A 20,663-nucleotide genomic window follows, 5' to 3' on the forward strand; every position below is an offset into this window, starting at 1 on the left:
CAGGGGGTGTCCCGTCAGCGTGCCACACCACCTCATTGAGGGCTGCGGTGTGTGTAACACGTTTTGCGGAAGGACACCGTTCAATTTGAAAAAGTCGCACGGTAAAGTGATCAGACCTGCGGCTCTTAGCGTCGCCCGGCGTTTTGCAAACGTTAGCCCCCACGTGACAGGTGTTGGACCTTACTGCGGCAATGGTTTGGTCCGATAATCTCCGCGGAGGGGGCTCCGTCGAGCTGCAGTCTGGCATAAATACCAGCACACAATACCCCCCCCCCTATTATTGTACAAAACACAGGAGTCACGCGGATTAAAAAAAAAAACAAAAAACCCCAATGACCAATTATTTATTGGATGCTTAATAGACTGTGGTTGATTCCATTATGATGAATGACACACATGAACGCACCCAAGTACGTACTATGTGCGCACACACACACCACAGGCACACACACACACACACAACACAGGCACACCCGTTCCCGTGGATGAAAACAGGGCACAATAATGAAAATCAATGAGCTGATGTCAGATCGCCAGAAAGAGTTGCACACCTATCTCGATGAGTGCTTATTTGCAAAAAGAAAGAAAGAAAGAAAAGGTCAGAGCGAACATAAAAATCATTTAACCAGGCTACACAAATCATTGGCCTACACCTCCTTCACTCCATGTAACTAACTCCACATGATAAAACACAAGAAAGGGAGGTTTGTCAACGTCCCAAAATGACTATTTTAAGAGGAGAGATGGATCATCTGATTGATCTACGTCATCATTTTAATTTACCATCATAGCTTATATAATTGCTTGGTTAACACGTTAGGTAAAGGTGAGTGGCGTTTGATAAAAACTACATGCAATGTCTGATATGAAGTTATTCACAAATTGATAGTTATTCAAATGCTTCTGTATGTAGACAATGTGAATCAGCAGATTGCAGCGCATGTGCCCGGGTTACATAAAACTGAAAGAGTTTATTGTCATGAGTTGCAATATTCCGTTTCTTTTATTGGCTTGACTAGTGAATGAATCAAATGAATCCTACATGTATAAATGCGGAGTTGTATAGTAATCAGCTATAATGTTGTATTTACAGTCTATGCTGGATTCTCACCTGAAGGGATTGAAACCCTGTCCTAAGCAGACCTGCAGCCTTTTCAGCCTTATTTAAAGTGGTAAATTCACTAATAAGAAACAGAAGAATATTCTAAGGTAGAAACGACTCAGCAACCCAGACAATGGCTTGAATCATGTTATGCCCGAGTTCCCAGCAGGTAACCCAGTAAAATACTGCAAGAGTTATAGTTTTCCCAGTGCACCAGTAGCCAGATTTTTCTCTCTACTCAGAAACTATAGAGTAAGATTTGATTTAATCTGGCCTTACAACCCAAAACAGATGAACACACAACAATGAAAATGTTAATTGAAACACCCACTTTTAATTTGCCAGTGCGATGACTGAACCCAAAAAGAATGTTTGCTGAGGTAATTTTTGCCATTACCCCAACCTCTTGCTGCTCCAAATAGGAAAAAAAATACTGAGTTATTTCAAGCTTTCTCGCTGTGCATTTTAGTCAATGCATAAGCCTGTGGTAGCTGCTGCAAAACACTGAACACTCTACACCAAGCCCCAAACACCAACCATCTGAAGATGTTGCTAAGCAACCTAAAAATAATCTTAAGGAATAAAAGGGAGGGTGAGGGACTAGTACAGTCATGCAGAGCACAGATGACGGTTGACACCATGTTTAACACAAAACAGGATGCCACAAACCCTGATTCATATATAAACTTGTCACATTAAAGCCACCATCCACTCTCAGGGAACTATCATCCAGGTTGCCGCATCAGCTGGGGCAGGAGCTGTTGGTTTTTGCGCTGCGTGCGTGCAGGTTCAAACTGCATCGTTTTGCATGACCAGGGTAAGTTATCTCCAACATTTAGTAGTACTTAACACCAAGGCACCGATCTGGGTTAATCGAGGACTTCTGGGGCCCCTTGTGTGGGCTGACTAGCTTTCAGGCCGCAATGGCCAGCACACGACCATCTGTCTGCTTGGAGGAGGGCTGGCCAGATTTGAGCAGACTCCTGCGACATCTTACTATCCCTTTAACAGCTGGACATACACACCAAGAAGCAGTGATGGTGTATTTGTATGTTTGAGTGGAGGGTTTCAGAACACCTGATTAAACTGTCTATGCACACAAAGGCAGTGCTTTATTTGTAAATCAGGAGGTCCCGGAACACAGAGAGGGTGCTGTTGCTGCGGGACAGGGGGATAGAAATAGTCACGGAACGTATCAGAAAATCCCACAGTGCCTGGAGCACAGCGGACAACGTGCTAGCTGTTAAAACTAAACAAAACTGTCATCACAAACAAAGCATTATTTATTTACATTTATTTATCAAAGCATTCACAGTAATTATTCAAAATTAGCAGGGGGCGTAGAAACAGCTGTTTACAGTTTGCAGCTCTCTCTCTCTCTCCTTCTCTCCCTCTCGTTGACTGTCCCCCTCACTTCCCCGTTATTTCCCTTGTCTGTGGATTGTTATGTTGGGGGGTGGGGGGTGGAGGTAGGGTCTAAAGTTCTATTTACAACCATGGAAATTCATTCATACATTACTTTGATAGAATAATAACACATATACACAGACAGGACACCGGGTTAATTTGACATGCTGGCAGACTACAAACCGGGCAAACTTGCAATGAGTTAAAAAAAAAACAAAAAAACGAGTTCAACTTTGGTATCATCACACTATGGTTGCCAAGGACACAAGCTACTTTTTTTCTCGTATTCACATCGCGTTTTCATAAATACTTTTCTTTGACCACCATCTTTTTCCCCTCTTGCCAGATGTTTCGAACGCCTCCAACCAATGAAGTCTCTCGCTGCTCCTCCCGACGCCGCACAGCCGAGGAAGGAGGCGGAGGAAGGAGTGCTGGAAGTGGGGGATGCTTGTTATGGCTGTCAAACCTGTGGCGGTCAAAATAAAACCTTTTATTCACGTCGGACTGACGGGAGTCGTTTTGCAACATGTACACTGCAGCTATTGCGGTGTGGCCGGTGATAGGTACGTATTGACCAGCCGTTTTAATATGTCGTCTGCCTTTGATGCGTTGTCTCCTTCATGCTAGCATGTTAGCTGGCTAGCCTGTTACTGCGCTAGTTGCTGCTCTGCTCTTTTTTTCCGCGAGTGAGTGAGGGAGAGAGAGAGACAGAGAGAGAGAGAGAGAGAGAGAGAGAGAGAGAGAGAGAGAGAGAGAGAGAGAGAGTCGTGGAAAAAATGGCTAACGCCAGGCAGCCGTACCGTTATTCCGGGTGGAGCAGCTAAACCATTCTGCCCTAAATGTATGCGTTGAGTATCCTCGCCTCACACACTTGGAATAACAGCTATTACTCCAATTCACCAGCTATTATATTTTCGTATTTGTCACCCAGCTTTGCAAATAGTCTTTCTCTCTGAAGGCCTAATGCACATATTCCAGGTGTGCTACGAATGCTTAATTACCCAAAGTCAACCCTGAGCTGAATGCATGACGCCAGATACATTACCATGCATTACATATTCGTCATCATACATCATGTAATACATTGCAATGAGGACGTAAAACATGACAAAATTGCAATACTCTCTCACCTGGGCAGGTATAATGTAAGGCGTATCATTGCAACATTTATCTGTTGTTTTGCCTTGTATTTGCCTATAATGATCAAAGCTCAATTTTGTGTATGCAGGCAGGCAAAAATATACACTGTTTCCAAGATTAAGAGTCTATTCGAGATTTTGTGGCTTCAATGGACTCTGTGTTAATTAGAAAGTCACAGCTGTTACAATGTTGTTTTCGTTTACTTGATCCAATAGTTTACGTTGTGCATGCCTATGATGTCGAACTCACCGATTTACATGAGACAAAAGGTCATATGGAGCCTTCCATGGGCTTGAAGCAGAGAACAACCTTGTACAGAGATGGTGAGTGGGCGTGTGCAGTAGCGCACATCATGTGTTGACCCCTTTGTCCCCCTCCTTGTCATAACACTGTGACACACTCAAGTGGTTCCCTATTAATGTTGGTATGACTTTTCTTCAGTGGCTTGCTATGCTGCAGAATTAGCCCACTCAGTTTTCCCATAAAATTAGCTTGTTGAATGAAAGACTAGTCTAATCTCTCTGCTGTTATCCGATGTAGTCTGGTCTAACCACTGTGTTGCTATTAGGGTCGATCCTAAATTGTTGATTGCGAAGCATTGACCCATTTCTTTTACTTCAACAATGATACAATGCCTACTCCCCGATGAACACCACTGAATCTAACATCATAGATATAACTGGACTTTAAAGCAAAAACAGGCAAATCAAAGCTTTCGCTTACCTCCAGATAGAATAAAAAGGTCAGAAAGCCAAGCAGATGAGCTGGGTGTTTGCTGTCCCCCTGTTGTTAGCCATTGCCTTCTGCTAGTCACTTCTCCAAGTACTTTCACTTCCAGGTCTGAGTTCAGAATGACTTGCCTCAAACTCATGGGTTGATATCCAAAGCGTCACTCCAAACAGTAGTGTTCGTTGTTGTCTATACTTGGCTACAGAAAACCAAAGAAGCACATGCATTCCTCCTGACCGAAACAACATGCACATAGCTGATTCAACAGAACTAGAGGACATTCCCCCCTTGTCTCTGCACAAGCTAAGTAGCCATTGAGGGACAAGTGCAGTTTTTTCCGTATGTAGCCAATGGCGTTATTAACTAAGGCATTGCTCTTGAGACTGCAGACGGTCCAAGGTCAGCCCATAAAAGCATAAAAGTTGGCCAGCCTGTTAGTGATCTACTGTCAGCAAATGCATCAAGGTGTGTGTGTGTGTGTGTGTGTGTGTGTGCATGTATATGTGTGTGTAAGCATGTGTATGAAGCATGAAAGATGTGGGTATGTGTTTCTGTGTATATGGAGGAAGGACCAATTGCTAGTGTGCAAGTGAATGTATGCACTTGTGTGTCGCTGTGCTAAGTGTGTGCCTGTATGTGTCTGTGTGTTTGTACTGCAGCTAGAGCCTACAGGTTACTCTGCAGTGAACAGTTTAGCATTAACCTCCAATGAGTGATGTATTAGATAGGAGCCCTGCGGTCCATCATCTCGAGAAGGCCTGGCAGTAATTCAGGCAGCCTCTAAGAAGAAGATGTAATGCTATTAGCACACCCTGGCTGTAGCTTAAGCTAATGATCTTTGCTTACCTTGGCTGGACTATCAGTGCAAGAGTAGGTGACATGTTGGTATTAAGATGAGGGTAAAACTCAGTCCACAAAGATCAATTAGACTAGAATATTGTCAAGTTTGCTAGCTGGCTGTGTTAGGCTTGAATGATCATTAGAGCCTTTTCTGAAAATGCTTTAGCCATATTAAGTATAGGTATGGGTAGATAATCCTCTGAAAGGTTGGGTGCAGGAGACATAGCTTGAAGCACATTTTAACTCCCATAGGTCATTATCTATCCCTCAGACCAGTGGGGGAGACCAGGCCATCTGGGCACTTGCCTTTTTTCCTGCTTCATATGCGGACGTGCCATAATTGTTAAGGCCACATAAATGGATCTCTGAGTAGAATGACCAAAACTTGACCTTGACTGGTCGTTTGTGACTGTGGTCCTTTGTGTGGTGAAGAATTGATGAGGCCCAACGTGTCTAGTAATAAAATCTGTGCATTAGTTTGGATATTCACAGTGGGATTTGGGGATCAACTGAATTTAGGTGCTGCCAGTGGGATGAACCTGGATGAGGTTTTATTCTTGGATTCAGAATAACCGTGATTTTAATGTCTCGTGTTTTTTTTTTTTGGTATCAGGAACAACTGCTGCTCCTTCAATTAGTCACACTCTTCCATCTATATTTTCCATCTGTGCTGATTTGCTGGCTGTAACCTCAGTGTTCAATAACACTGCACTAATTTGCATCAAGCATAAGCGGTATTGATTGTATCCAACTGTGACAAAACCCTTGTGGACAAACGACATATGGCCAAGATAATGTTTAGCTATGGCCACAGATGTTGCTCAGTTTAGCATACAGTTGAGACCATTCAGTGCATTTTGATTGCCTTTGGGAATTTAGTCAGTCACATTTGCCCTTGTGGGCGGCCCGGTGGCGCAGTGTTAGCACGGTCGCCTCACAGCAAGAAGGTCCTGGGTTCGAGCCCCGGAGTAGTCCAACCTTGGGGGTCATCCCGGGTCGTCCTCTGTGTGGAGTTTGCATGTTCTCCCCGTGTCTGCGTGGGTTTCCTCCGGGTTTCCTCCCACAGTCCAAAGACATGTCGGTCAGGTGAATCGGCCATACTAAATTGTCCCTAGGTGTGTGTGTGTGTGTGTGTGTGTGTGTGTGTGTGTGTGTGTGTGTGTGTGTGTGTGGGCCTTGTGATGGATTGTTGGCCTTTCCAGGGTGTCTCCCCGCCTGCTGCCCAATGACTGCTGGTGGGATAGGTTCCAGCATCCCCGTGAACCTGAGCAGGATAAGCGGTTTGGATAATGGATGGATGGACATTTGCCCTTGTATGACCAGAGTCTCTGGGATAGTTGCTTGCCTTCCAATAGCTTACCATGTCACCAAATCTTCCCCACTACAGTGATTTTAACTACTTGAGCACTTTGGCAATAGATAATACTTAACCAAAGATTACACTGTGTTTTCTCCACACTGATTAAAACATAAATCCTGGTCTAAGGCTTCCTTTTAGCGGAAAATCTCCATTGAGGGCAGTGTACTTTTTGTTCACAGAGAGAGTTTAACGCAGTAGAAACTAGCCTCAAGCGTTGTTATGACGTTGATGATGACAGTGATGGTGGTGAGATTTACGTTGATGAGGAGGAGGAGGAGGAGAAAGGGGAATTTCACCAGGAGGGAGGCATCCGTACACCCACAGCTTTCTCAACGCTTTCGCTTGCCAGCTTATGCAGCCAGCCTCGTCATGTGTTTGCAGGCTAGAACAGTCCAAGCTCTCTCTTTCTCACACGCTCCTTCTCTCTGACACCCCATACTGCCATGCTCCACCTTTCCTTCCCCCCTCCCTCCCTGAGGTCCCTCTCTCTACCCCCCACCACCTCCCTCTCATGATAATTAAACATTGACGTCCCACTCTCTGAAGGAGAGAGAAGGGGGAAAGCGAGACAAAAAAAAAAAGGCCGTGCAAGACCACAGGCATCCTGGAGGAACATGGCAAGAGATGGGAGGAGAGAGCAAACAAAAGAGACGAGAGGAGGAGTGGGGGTGGGGGATGAGGCAAATAAGGGAGACTTATGGCATACAACACCTCCGGCCCTCTGTTGAATAAACCTTCATTAACAGGCTGTCATTTGCTAAGTGGCACCATTTGTCAGTAAGGTGTGAGTTTTCATGTACAATGGAGTGGGACTAAAAAGAGGGTATGATGGAGGAAGGCAATAGCAGACAGAAGTGAAAAGGCCTCAGCAAGCTGATTGATAAGAAATTCGCTGCTCTTTATAGTACATCATATCCCACCTTTAGGTCAGTAAGGGGAATTGAGTTTTCGCCGTTCACGCCGGCTGTGCCTGTGCTCTGTCATGGGAAACTGTGCCATTACACTTACAACAAGGCGGTAGACTTGCCATCAGGCAAAGCAAGCGAATAGAGAAATATTACGTGAGCCCTGTTGATTCTTGAGATTTGAAGAAGTGGTCCCAGTAATTAGACCAGTAACTGGTCCCAGTAATTAGACCAGAAGCTTTATTTTTAATGGCCTCTGTATACGTTTTCTCTCCTCAAATCGTTGGTGCTGCTGGCAAGCCATTAATGGCACACACACACACACACATAGAAAGAAACACCGCGGCAAGGAGTTAATCACCCTTGCGTCTTTTTTCTGTGCTCCAGTGGTCACCATCCTCTCGAGGTCGCATGCGGACCGGAACGTCTACCCGTCTGCAGGTGTGCTGTTTGTTCATGTCCTGGAGAGGGAATATTTCAAAGGAGAGTTCCCTCCCTACCCAAAATCAGGTACTGCATCATTGCATCCCCAGTTTCAGCATTTTACAAAGCATTTGTTATTTCCCACAGAGTATTTCATTACCTATGATGTCATCGAAGAATTTGTTCAGGCAGTTTGTGTGTACAAACGATGAAAGATAGACTAAATATACTCTAACTTTATGCTGCACCAGTTCAGCATTTTCCACAGGTTAAAAGAAAAAGGCTTAGCTGATATTAAAATTCTCTCCCTGCAGGCGATGCTGGCAATGACCCCATCACTTTCAACACCAACTTGATGGGCTACCCTGACAGGCCGGGCTGGCTACGCTACATCCAGCGGACTCCTCACAGTGATGGGGTGCTCTATGGCTCCCCCACTGCTGAGCTGGTTGGCAAGCCCACCATCATAGAGGTGTGCATCTAGCCCAGTTTCAAAATAAAAATGTTGGCTCTTAAAAAATGGTCAAGAACCGTGGTTCAAGGTGTTTGCAATTGCTTTAATTTTGTCAAGTATGGGGACGGACACATTTTTTTTTTCCCCCAAAAAAGTATCAGACTCAGAATCATGTTTATTGGCCATGTAGGTTTGTACATACATGGAATTTGACTCTGGTTTCGTGGCTCTCTCAGTGTACTTAACATAGAATAACAACCCTACAACACAACAATCTTCAGATATATGTGCATGAGGATTGACTTATACTGGCGAAATAAGAGTTGATAAAGTGCTATGGTGCAGAGAATATATCAGAGATGCTGAAATAGATGTTAGCAGTTTACTTACATACATGCCTGAGGTAGATGTACATGACAGAGCGTACCAGTATATGTACAATGTACCCAAATAAAATGAAAACTTGAGATAAAAAAAGCTTGTCATTGTCAGACAAATGAAAGCCAATATCCTGAATTCTGTTTTAATGGCTAAGCTCATATAAAGATAATATTCAGTTTAGTTTTTATATCACATTTGACATTGATTTTGCAACACCAGTGGCTTGTTAGAAGAGAGAAACTATGCTTAGCTGATTTTCTTCTGTCACTCACAGAGATAAAAGTTTACAGCCTTTAAATCTCATATGTTTTCTGCCTTCTTTCCCCCCCTAAGCTACTGTAGCATTTTCTCTCAAAAGGCTTAATGTTCTCAGCAGCAGGCATGTGCCCCTATACGGTGTGGCCAATAGGGTACCAAGCCTGCAGTATGTTCCGTATCTAGCTCAGCCTTGTCCAGAGAGCTGCAGCCATATAAGCTGCACTGATCTGGGCTTAAACTTTTCATTGCTGTGTGTTTCAGATTACCGCCTATAACAGACGCACTTTTGAGACAGCGCGGCATAACTTGGTCATAAACATCATGTCTACAGAAGGTAAGAGGGGCCAGCAGGAGAGCTCAGGGCAGACACAAATCCAAATGTGCAATTTCTCTGATTAATTTTTGAAGATGCAGCCAATGTCAAACGGAGGTGTGGAGCTTCCAAAAGAAAAATGCATCATGTTCATGTACCACAAACTTGGCACGAAAGGACTTGGAATTTTTAATACAGTCAAAATCAGGTTGATCCAACACACTGGATTTCAGAGTCAGAATAGATCATATGTTATGATGTCAATATCTCTTTCTACAAAAATGCTTAATTGGTTGACATTGATGATGAAAAGATATTGAACATGTGACAGAACATGTGACATTTTGTAGTACCATCATTCTAACTACACTGTGTGGTGGCTGATGATGATGCAAATGGTTAAATTTTTTTCTTTAAAAAAACCAAATTGCAGTGTCAAAATAGACCAGCTACGAGCATCCGGGTGGCGTTGCAGTCTATTCCGTTGCCTACCAACACAGAGATCACCGGTTGAAATCCCCATGTTACCTCCGGCTTGGTTGGGTGTCCCTACAGACACAATTGGCCGTGTCTGTGGGTGGGAAACCGGATGTGGGTATGTGTCCTGATCGCTGAACTAGTGCCTCCTCTGGTCAGTCGGGGCACCTGTTCGGGGGGAGGGTAACTGGGGGGAATAGCATAATCCTCCCATGGCCACGTGCTATGGCCCCCTGGCAAAACTCCTCACTGTCAGGTGAAAAGAAGCGGCTGGCGACATGTATTGGAGGAGGTATGTGGTAGTCTGCAGCCCTCCCTGGATTGGCAGAGGGGGTGGAGCAGCGACCATGATGGCTTGGAAGAGTGGGGTAATTGGCCAAGTACAATTCCGGAGAAAAAAAAAGGGGAGGGGGATCCTAAAAAATTCAACAAAAAAAAAAGAAGAAAAGAATAGACCAGCTACTAATTGTCCTATCAGCAATTTCATACAAAATTAATTGAATTTTGTTGTGATCATACATCATTTAATATCCATGGTGCCAAGTGAGCCCTGGTCATAACTGTGACTTAATAGGAAAAGAAATCGCTGGTTTTTGTTTGAGTTAAGCTTTATTGTTTGCTCTTTTTCATTATTCTTCTAAATAATGTATATCCATGTCACTTTTTCATATGAGCAAGGTTTGCTGAAACTGACATACAATCAGACACTAAACAAAAAACGTATTAAAACTAGATAGGACAGGCCACAATAAAACAATGCTGTGCAGGATTGTTTCTGCAAACCACAGTCCTGCATAATAATACCTTTATAATTTATATGTAGGGGACAGCAAACAATATTCCCTTTTTAAACACTACCCAACATCTGCCTTCTTCCGTGCATCTGCATACTGGCTTGTTGACTAGTCATGGTACATGCAGCGCAATAAAGACAGTGTTGGGTGAAAGCTGAGCAGATGTTCCTGATGCTGGCGTGACATCACTCACCCAGTGCTGTGATGTCATCAGCCATCTGGCCCCACAGAGAGGAGGCCAAGTCATAGCAGAGTAAAAGGGAGCAGAGCAGACACCCAGGCGCCTGCTGGGCAGACTGCCATTGGGCAGCTGGCTGTGGTTACCTACTGGTGTCAACTGCGAATTGAATGTACAACAATAAAGGTTATCTAGTCAGAGGAACAGCACTGACTCATGCATCACCATCTTACGTTTATGGCTCCTAGAGGCCTGCCTCCTCAACCTTTCTATTCTCCAACATTCATGTCTTTCACACAACCCTCCCTCTCTCTTTCTCTCCTGTTGTGGACCCCCCCCCCCCACGCTGCGCCCTTCTCTCTTTTACTTCCCCACTATCAGAGTTCCCCCTCCAATACCAGGCAGAGTTCTATATCAAGAACATGAATGTGGAGGAGATGCTGGCCAGTGAGGTGTTGGGGGACTTTCTGGGGGCTGTGAAGAACGTATGGCAACCCGAGCGCCTAAATGCGATCAACATCACCTCAGCACTTGACCGCGGCGGGCGCGTGCCTCTGCCTATCGACGATCTCAAGGAGGGGTGAGGATCTTTGAAGTTGTGTCAGACCTGGATCCCATTAAAACAGCTGTTATACTTTGTGCGCTGCAGATCCTGCAGGAGAATAGAGCCAAGCTGAGACACTCCATTGCCCAATATTTTTCATGTACTTTTGGTGGGCTAGTTTTTGAACAACTTACATTCTCATATCCTCTCCCTTTTGTAACTACTACTACTACTTTCGGCTGCTCCCGTTAGGGGTCGCCACAGCGGATCATCTGTTTCCATTTCTTCCTGTCTTCTGCGTCTTCCTCTGTCGCACCAGCCACCTGCATGTCTTCCCTCACCACATCCATAAGCCTCCTCTTTGGCCTTCCTCTTTTCCTCTTTCTTGGCAGCTCCATATTCAGTATCCTTCTCCCAATATACCTAGCATCTCTCCTCCACACATGTCCAAGCCATCTCAATCTTGCCTCTCTTTCTTTGTCTCCAAACCGTCCAACCTGAGCGGTCCCTCTTAATATAATCGTTCCCTAATTCTATCCTTCTTCATTACTCCCAGTGAAAATCTTAGCATCTTCAACTCTACCACCTCCAGCTCTGCCTGCTGTCTTTTCGTCAGTGCCACTGTCTCCAAACCATATAACATAGCTGGTCTCACAACCATCTTGTAAACCTTCCCTTTAACTCTTGCGGGTACCCTTCTGTCGCAAATCACTCCTGACACTCTTCTCCACCCACTCCACCCTGCCTGCACTCTCTTCTTCACCTCTCTACTGCACTCCCCGTTACTTTGGACAGTTGACCCCAAGTATTTAAACTCAAGTATTTAAACCTCTCCCTTTTGTAACTGTTACTTCTTAATTGTCTGAATAAGCTATAAGTGTTTGCGTTGTCTTTTAGAAACATAAATTAGATGCAGAAACCATGGTAAGATGAACTGGCTAGGTAGGTGTAAAGATCAGTACTACAGCTGGGTGATTCCCAGTGACACGAATGCATCTATGTATTTTTGACCCCCCCTACCATTTTCTACCCAATTGTACTTGGCCAATTACCTCACTCTTCCGAGCCGTCCCGGTCGCTCCTCCACCCCCTCTGCCGAGCCGGGGAGGGCTGCAGACTACCACATGCCTCCTCCGATACATGTGAAGTCACCAGCCGCTTCTTTTCACCTGACAGTGAGGAGTTTCACCAGGGGGACGTAGCACGTGGGAAGATCACGCTATTCCCCCCCAACAGGCGTTCCAACCGACCAGAGGAGGCACTAGTGCAGCGACCAGGACACATACCCACATCCGGCTTCCCACCCGCAGACACGGCCAATTGTGTCTGTAGGGACACCCGACCAAGCCAGAGGTAACACAGGGATTTGAACCGGCGATCCCTGTGTTGGTAGGCAATGGATTAGACCACCACGCTACCCAGAAGCCCACAAATGCATATTTTCAATGCATAATTCTTGACTGGTTCATCAGCAAATGAAAGCGCACATCAAACAACAGGTTTAATGTAAACACATCGAAATATTTATTAACAAGGAACCAAACACTTGTCATGATGGAAAACTGTTCATACACCCAACCGATAACTTACCTTACACTGAAATAAGGTTTGACTGGGGCTTAGTGAACTGTCGGTTTTCTGTGCGTTATGTGAGGACACTTGGCTTTCCTCACTGAAGACACACTGGCAGTCTAGTTTTATCCAAGGGGCAATTGTCCACATGAGCTGCCATAAGATGTTCATAAAACATTCATGCTGATGTTTAGAAGATAAAAGGTTGCAGAGGAGCGCTCAGCAGGGGGACAAACGCACTGACTACCATGAGCCTTGGTGTAGATAGGAGGTCACTATAATATTCATATTCAAATAGGGATTTCGACAGGAGCGGTGTCTGATAATTTGTGTGTATGTTTCTGACAAGGAATCTTTTGTGTTTCCTATTTGGTATTTTTTTTTTTTTTATCAACATCTTGGCTTTGCCGCTGTCTAATGGCTTCTTGTGTGTCCTCAGGGTATATGTAATGGTGGGTGCTGATGTTCCCTTCTCGTCTTGCCTACGGGAGGTGGAAAGCCCCCACAACCAGCTGCGATGCAGCCAGGAGATGGAGCCCGTTATCAGCTGTGACAAGAAGTTCAGAGCGCAGTTCCACATTGACTGGTGTAAAATCTCCCTGGTAAGGGTTCATTTTCACACATTTCCTCCCTAGATTCAAAGTATTCGTCCAGAGGCGCATCTCTAACATAGCTTGTTGTTATTAATAGTTAAACCTGAAGGCATAGGACGTCCGGGTGGCGTGGCGAAGGCATAGGGCGTCCAGGTGGCGTGGCGGTCCTTTCCATTGCCTACTAACACGGGGATCGCGGGTTCGAATCCCCGTGTTACCTCCGGCTTGGTCAGATGTCCCTACAGACACAATTGGCTGTATTTGCGGGTGGGAAGCTGGATGTGGGTATGTGTCCTGGTCGCTGCACTAGCACTGTCTCAGTCAGGGCACCTATTCGGGGGGGAATAGTGTGAGCCTCCCATGCACTAATATAATGTAAGTCCCCCTGGCGAAACTCCTCACTGTCAGGTGAAAAGAAGCAGCTGGTGACTCCACATGTATCGGAGGAGGCACATGGTAGTCTGCAGCCCTCCCCGGATCAGCAGAGGGGGTGGAGCAGCGACCAGGACAGCTCGGGAGAGTGGGGTAATTGGCTGGATACAATTGGAAGAGAAAAAAAAAAGGGGGGGGTCCACAAAAAAAACAAATCAGAAGGCATTGTATTCAGCACTATATCTGTGGTGCAAGCACCTTTTACTGATGACTAATATGTTTTTTGTTTTTTTAACGTATTTACATCTTTAGGTTGATATTGCTAAGGTGGTGATGGTGCATAATAACCGCCCTGACCTGGGCACTGGAGTCCTGCCTGAAATTGGGGAGTACAAACCCCCGTCTGAGTCACTGAAGAGCCGGGACTACTTTTACGACTTCCTCGTCACGCTGGCAGTTCCCTCCGCCGTGGCGGTGGTTCTATTCTTCATCCTTGGTTATTCCATGTGCTGCAGAAGGGAAGGGGTGTAAGTGTGTGCCACTTTTTTTTTAAATTTTTTTTACTCAATTCAAACACAGACATGCAAATACTGGAGGGAATGGCATATAGCAGTGTCAGCGTATTCTCTTCAAATGGAGAAGAGGAACTGAAGTGTACAGTGCATCCGGAAAGTATTCACACCCCTTCACTTTCCCCACATTTTGTTATGTTACAGCCTTATTCCAAAATGGATTAAATTCCTTTTTTTTCATCAATCTACACACAATACCCCATAATGACAAAGTGAAAAAGGTTTTGTAGAAATTTTTGCAATTTTATCAAAAATAAAAAACTGAAATATTGCATGTGCATAAGTATTCACACCCTTTTCTATGACACTCAAAATTGAGCTCAGGTTCATCCTGTTTCCACTGATCATCCTTGAGATGTTTCTACATCTTGATTGGAGTCCACCCGTAGTAAATTCAATTGATCGGACATGATTTGGAAAGGCACACAACTGTCTATATAAGGTCCCACTGTTAACAGTGCATGTCAGAGCAGAAACCAAGCCCTGAAGTCAAAGGAATTGTCTGTGGACCTCCGAGACAGGATTTTATCGAGGCACAGATCTGGGGAAGGGTACAAAAAATTTCTACAGCTTTGAAGGTCCCGAAGAGCACAGTGGTCTCCATCATTCGTAAATGGAAGAAGTTTGGATCCACCAGGACTCTTCCTAGAGCTGGCCGCCCAGCCAAACTGAGCAATCAAGGGAGAAGGGCCTTGGTCAGGGAGGTGACCAAGAACCCGATGGTCACTCTGACAGAGCTCCAGCGTTCCTCTGTGGAGATGGGAGAACCTTCCAGAAGGACAACCATCTCTGCAGCACTCCACCAATCAGGCCTTTATGGTAGAGTGGCCAGACGGAAGCCTCTGCTCAGTAAAAGGCACATGACAGCCCGCTTGGAGTTTGCCAGAAAGCACCTAAAGGACTCTCAGACCATGAGAAACAAGATTCTCTGGTCTGATGAAACCAAGATTGAACTCTTTGGCCTGAATGCCAAACCACGTCTGGAGGAAACCAGGCACCTCTCATCACCTTGCTAATACCATCCCTACAGTGAAGCATGGTGGTGGCAGCATCATGCTGTGGGGATGTTCTTCAGCGGCAGGAACTGGGAGACTAGTCAGGATCGAGGGAAAGATGAATGGAGCAAAGTACAGAGAGATCCTTGATGTAAACCTGCTCCAGAGCTCTCAGGACCTCAGACTGGGGCGAAGGTTTACCTTTCAACACGACAACGACCCTAAGCACACAGCCAAGACAACGAAGGAGTGGCTTCGGGACAAGTCTGTGAATGTCCTTGAGTGGCCCAGCCAGAGCCCAGACTTGAACCCCATTGAACATCTCTGGAAAGACCTGAAAATAGCTGTGCAGCGACGCTCCCCATCTAACCTTACAGAGCTTGAGAGGATCTGCAGAGGAGAATGGGAGAAATACCCCAAATATAGGTGTGCCAAGCTTGTAGCTTCATACCCAAGAAGACTTGAGGCTGTAATCGCTGCCAAGGGTGCCTCAACCAAGTACTGAGTAAAGGGTGTGAATACTTATGTACATGCAATATTTCAGTTTTTTATTTTTAATAAATTTGCAAAAATTTCTACAAAACCTTTTTCTCTTTGTCATTATGGGGTATTGTATGTAGATTGATGAGAAAAAAAAAGAATTTAATCCATTTTGGGATAAGGCTGTAACATAACAAAATGTGGGGAAAGTGAAGGGGTGTGAATACTTTCCGGATGCACTGTATTTTGACAGGACAGTTGGATGTTTGACAGTGAGGCTGTTAAGTAGTGCAGGACCACAGTTACGCATTTTTTAACAAGAGAGGATCTCCTGGATTTGAAATGCAGCTTGTCATGACCATCCAATTTATGGTCCATATATATCACATTTTCCATACAGTTCTGTTGTACTTTTTTTTTTTAATGTATGTCTTGGTAATTCTATGCATAGCCATGACATTGTCATTCATCCATTATATCACAACCCAATCCTTCCATCCTTCTCCACCGTTTACAGGCTGGGAGAGACGTGCCCCTATCCACCGGCAACGCCTCCACCATCTCCACCCAATTCTTTACCCAGCATTCCATTTGCTTCTGTGTCTCTTTTACTATTAATATTAGTATTTAATTCATCCATTTTGTTTTGTTTCTAGGGAAAAAAGAAACATGCAAACACCAGCGTAAGTGTTTTACCTCTCCTGTGTTTTACTTTCCCCTTTTTTTGTTCCTTGGTTTCTAGTATTTTCTTTACCCCCTTCCATTTGGTTTGCCAATTAATCATCTATGTTGTCATTAATGACATCCTTCATATTCATTCATACGCTCGTCTGTGTTGACATCTCTCCATCCAGTGGGCTGCTCAAAATTTTGATGGAACGCTATAGGGACACAACGCTGCTTGCATCAGCTTATATTCCCGAAAAGGAATCTCCTAATTATTTTAAGACTAGCCACCTGATTGGAGATCCAATCTTGGATGATAAACTAGACAGTAAGAGATCCGAGTGCAGGATAGAGGCTGTTGCTGTTTGAATTGGTTTTTTTTTTATGCATGGTGTCACTGTGAATCTCTCCACAGTGGTTAGAAGAAAATTACATAATGAGATAAGGTGTGCTTTAATGAGATCCATGCAGGGCAAATAAATCAAGCTCCCCCAAGGGGTTTAAGTTTACAAAGCCAGCGGATTAGGTAGAAAGTGCACAACAAAATGTTACACGTCTAACATCACTCCCCCTGCCTCCCCCAGCATCCAGCTGGTTCACCATAGCTCCATCCAGAAGTCCTCCAAAGAGCTGAGGAGTATGTCTAAGAATCGGGAGATCTCCTGGCCCCTCTCCACCCTGCCCGTCTTCAACCCTGTAAGCGGCGAAGTGGTGCCACCCATCCACCCCGACAACTACGAGACCACCAGCATGCCTCTCATGCAGACACAGACGTGAGTTGGGAGGGGGGGGCTCATTGGGACTGATTTGAGGAACACACATATGCTGTAAATATAGGGCATTGGACAAACGAGCACTTCAAGCCACATTTGTGTGAGCATGTATTCTTAAGGGGCATGTTCTCTAAAACATGTGCACACACATGCATATTTGCAATTTATAAGTCATTACGGGAAACACAAGTAGGAACAATACCATTATTGTTTATTGCAGTTTTCAGTACCTTCCAGCTATTCCATGTTTACAGATAAAGCTGCCACAAAGAAGTCAAAGCATTTGCACGTAAGACCCAGGGCTTAGGGGTTTCAAGCTGTCCCATGATTTTTAATAATAGTCTTGAGACTCAGAAAATGTTAATGTGTCATTTACTTTCACATGATACCAGGGCCTTATATGTATGCTGTATCCTGCTGTTTTCTAATATCCTACCATTGACCTTTTCAGGAACCTGCAAAACCAGATTACAATACCCCAACAACGGCCACAAGGTTAGTAGCAATTTGAGAACCTGTTTTACTGTGTCCATACGCATGCACACGTATATCTATATGTGTGTACACTATATATGCTTAGTGTACATATGTGTGGATATATATATATTATACGGGGATATGTGTATGACGGGACGACACTTATAGTGCGACTATGTTCAATTAGACAAGCATGCTTGGTAGATTCTGGTGCATCAGAGCGCCCTCCTGTGTGCATGGTGTTGAGGTACATGAGGCTTTTAACAGGCTGCTCTCTTTGTCCATTCACTGCTAACAAAGGAGATAATTATGTCATGTCAACATTTCGAAGATTGGAGGTGGGTATTGTGCTTGGTTTTTGTTTAAATTAAGGTTATCGGACTGTAGTCGTTACTATGGAAAAATGTTCTACATCTCAATTTTTACATCAATTTTGAAGATGATTAAACTCTTAAAAACACAACTTAGAAATGGAACTGTAACTCTAAATTTTTTTATTATTATTATTATTTCATGTTAGGTAAATGGTATTCCTGAGGAGAGAAAGGTGGCCGAAGCTATCAACTTGTGACCTGAAACCAGCTTTGGAGCTGATTTCACCTGCCCACTTAAAATTTTTTTATCTTACATTTGTGCCAATCTGCATGCCTCAAAGGTGTCCAAATATATTAATAGTGTCCATGTGCACTTTTTGTATTTAGCATCTAGGACAAATCAGTGTGTGCGTGTGTGTGTGTGTGTGTGTGTGTGGGTGAGAGAGAGGCTGAAGTAGAGAACAGAAGAGCCCTAAAGTAACAATAAAATATTTTGAACTATTTTGTGTAAATGATCCGATATTATTAACGTTTGTACTTATACTTGCCTTGGATTGCACAACAGTCCTCTAAGAAAAGGGATCACGACAGGGAGGTGCTTTAGTTGTCATGTGTGATTAAGGATGTGTAACAATGTCACATGATAACAGTAAATCATTTTTCAAGTAATTTTTATAAGTACTTGTGTCCTACAAAAAACAAAAACGAGTTAATAAATATCTTACAAAAGTCACTTGGAAATGTTTTTGACCAGAAAATTAAAACAGCATTTTTTTATGAAGGTATGTATTTACAATGTACAACAGAGTAAAGGCATTTATAAATAAAACTGGTACATTTCACATTTTAAGACATCACAAAAAAAAAAAAAAAACCAATGAGGCCTTGTGTGGGGTTATAGTTTGACAAAAAAAATCTAATAAGGCCTGAAATAACTCAAATTTATACAGCCTCTGATCTTTGATCAGTATCAGTCTTTCATATAAGCAACTGTTTAACATGTAAGACATGGCGGCGTGTTGCTACCAATCTCACACCTACGGTTAGGCTTGGTAATAAAAGTTAATATATTAACTTGGCTTTTTATTGGTGTGGAAGTATAGCCGCAACTGTGAAACATCAGAAAGATGACATCAAAAGCACTGAAGTCTGTAGAAATTGTTCCTCAAAAACCATAAAAATTGTTTTGTGGACCAACTTTTGTTATTTTATAGTCAGTATAGCTACCCAGATGTAGAAAAAGAAAAGCACCCCGATCCACTGCTATCCCAGTAGACAGAGAAAATGACTTGTATGCCATAATCTTTGATTAGATTTTTCCGTTGTCTGAATATTTTTACATCTAGAGTGACCTTGATATCTACCTTTGTTACACAATGAAAATGTGCAGGAATACAGTTAATATGTTAACTGGTGCCTTCTAAAATCCTTTTAGTTTCCCACCATTGTACTTCACATAAGAGACGAGAGTATAACAAATTACGCGGATATATAAAAAAAGAAGTGCTACCCTTGCTGTGGTAATAATGGTCTAAAATTTAAGATTGTTTAGATTTGACTTTTTGCACTATTTTCAACTGACAAAACTGAATAATACTGATATCTTTTTTCCCCTTAAACAATGGTTAAAATTCCCCCTCACTGCTATCAGTGTCTCAGTGGTCAATTACAAACAGCCGAGCCGAGAATTCAGCTGTCATGTAGTACAGATGCAGAATTCCCAATGAGGGGATGTTGTGACCCCCTGCTACAACATGGGTGGCGCGTCCAAACGCATCAGTTGACACAACATGAACACTACTGAGACCAACAGTTGTATGATCCAAGACGTCTGTGAATGTTCTCATTCATCCAGGTCATGGTTATCCAAAGGAGTTGAATCAAGTGCAACTGGACTTGGTATATATCCGTGAAGACGTTTCACCTCTCATCCAAGAGGCTTCCTCAGTTCTTGTCTTTCTGACTAGACCAAGCTAGTCTGACTGGCTGGTGAGACTCAGAATTTATCCTCTAGGAGTCGTCAGAGCTATTGATATGCGTGGCTCATTGTGATCCGATGTTTACCAATGCCCGTCGCTAACAGAGCCATAGATATCCAGTTGCACTTGATTCAACTCCTTTGGATATGATCCAAGATATTGGGTGAGCTCGACAAAAGAGCTTGTTCATTCATTCGCCAGTCTCACTCGCTTATTTTACAAACAGTGGAAGGACTGAGGGGAGATGTACTAGTTAGCTGTGAATCTCTGTTGTACAATGTGTATAACTCGAGCCCTGTCCTTAAAAAAAAAAAAAAAAAAACACAATAACAAAGAATAAAAAGAACACCGCTGGTTAGTATTAAAATAAAACCCGTCACTCAATCTCTCATACATATATACTGATGATTCGCACGTAGCAAGTTAGCTTACCCCTGATGGGATAAGTGAATGTGTAAAGCACTGCCTCTGAAAAGTATCTCTGATGCATTGTCCGATGGGAAATAAATCATTTATGAGGTGGTGGGGTGAGCACAAATATTGCTCCAGAATACTCTCACAAACA

The 20,663-nt window shown here is 43.7% G+C and overlaps 1 protein-coding gene across 1 annotated transcript; it reads left to right on the top strand.

The window, feature by feature from the left end:
- The first annotated feature begins 2,913 nt into the window (after positions 1-2,913).
- On the top strand, positions 2,914-18,845 carry sgce (sarcoglycan, epsilon). The gene is made up of 11 exons (XM_056297861.1): positions 2,914-3,072; positions 7,871-7,993; positions 8,221-8,378; positions 9,261-9,333; positions 11,143-11,341; positions 13,317-13,479; positions 14,155-14,369; positions 16,546-16,572; positions 17,140-17,328; positions 17,780-17,823; positions 18,326-18,845. Exons 1-11 carry the CDS (start codon positions 3,036-3,038, stop codon positions 18,340-18,342), a joined length of 1,245 nt encoding a protein of 414 aa, XP_056153836.1. The 5' UTR covers positions 2,914-3,035; the 3' UTR covers positions 18,343-18,845.
- The last annotated feature ends 1,818 nt before the right edge of the window (positions 18,846-20,663 follow it).

The sequence above is a fragment of the Lampris incognitus genome, chromosome 18, assembly GCF_029633865.1.
Source record: "Lampris incognitus isolate fLamInc1 chromosome 18, fLamInc1.hap2, whole genome shotgun sequence".
In the NCBI taxonomy this organism is placed as follows: domain Eukaryota; kingdom Metazoa; phylum Chordata; class Actinopteri; order Lampriformes; family Lampridae; genus Lampris; species Lampris incognitus.

What these genes read in the sequence shown, in the direction of transcription:
- sgce (XM_056297861.1), top strand. Translation starts at nt 3,036, where the DNA reads ATGTACACTGCAGCTATTGCGGTGTGGCCGGTGATAG. An exon ending in CCCTCCCTACCCAAAATCAG is followed by an intron (nt 7,994 to 8,220) that starts GTACTGCATCAT and finishes CTCTCCCTGCAG; the next exon opens with GCGATGCTGGCAATGACCCC. An exon ending in ACTGGTGTAAAATCTCCCTG is followed by an intron (nt 13,480 to 14,154) that starts GTAAGGGTTCAT and finishes TTACATCTTTAG; the next exon opens with GTTGATATTGCTAAGGTGGT.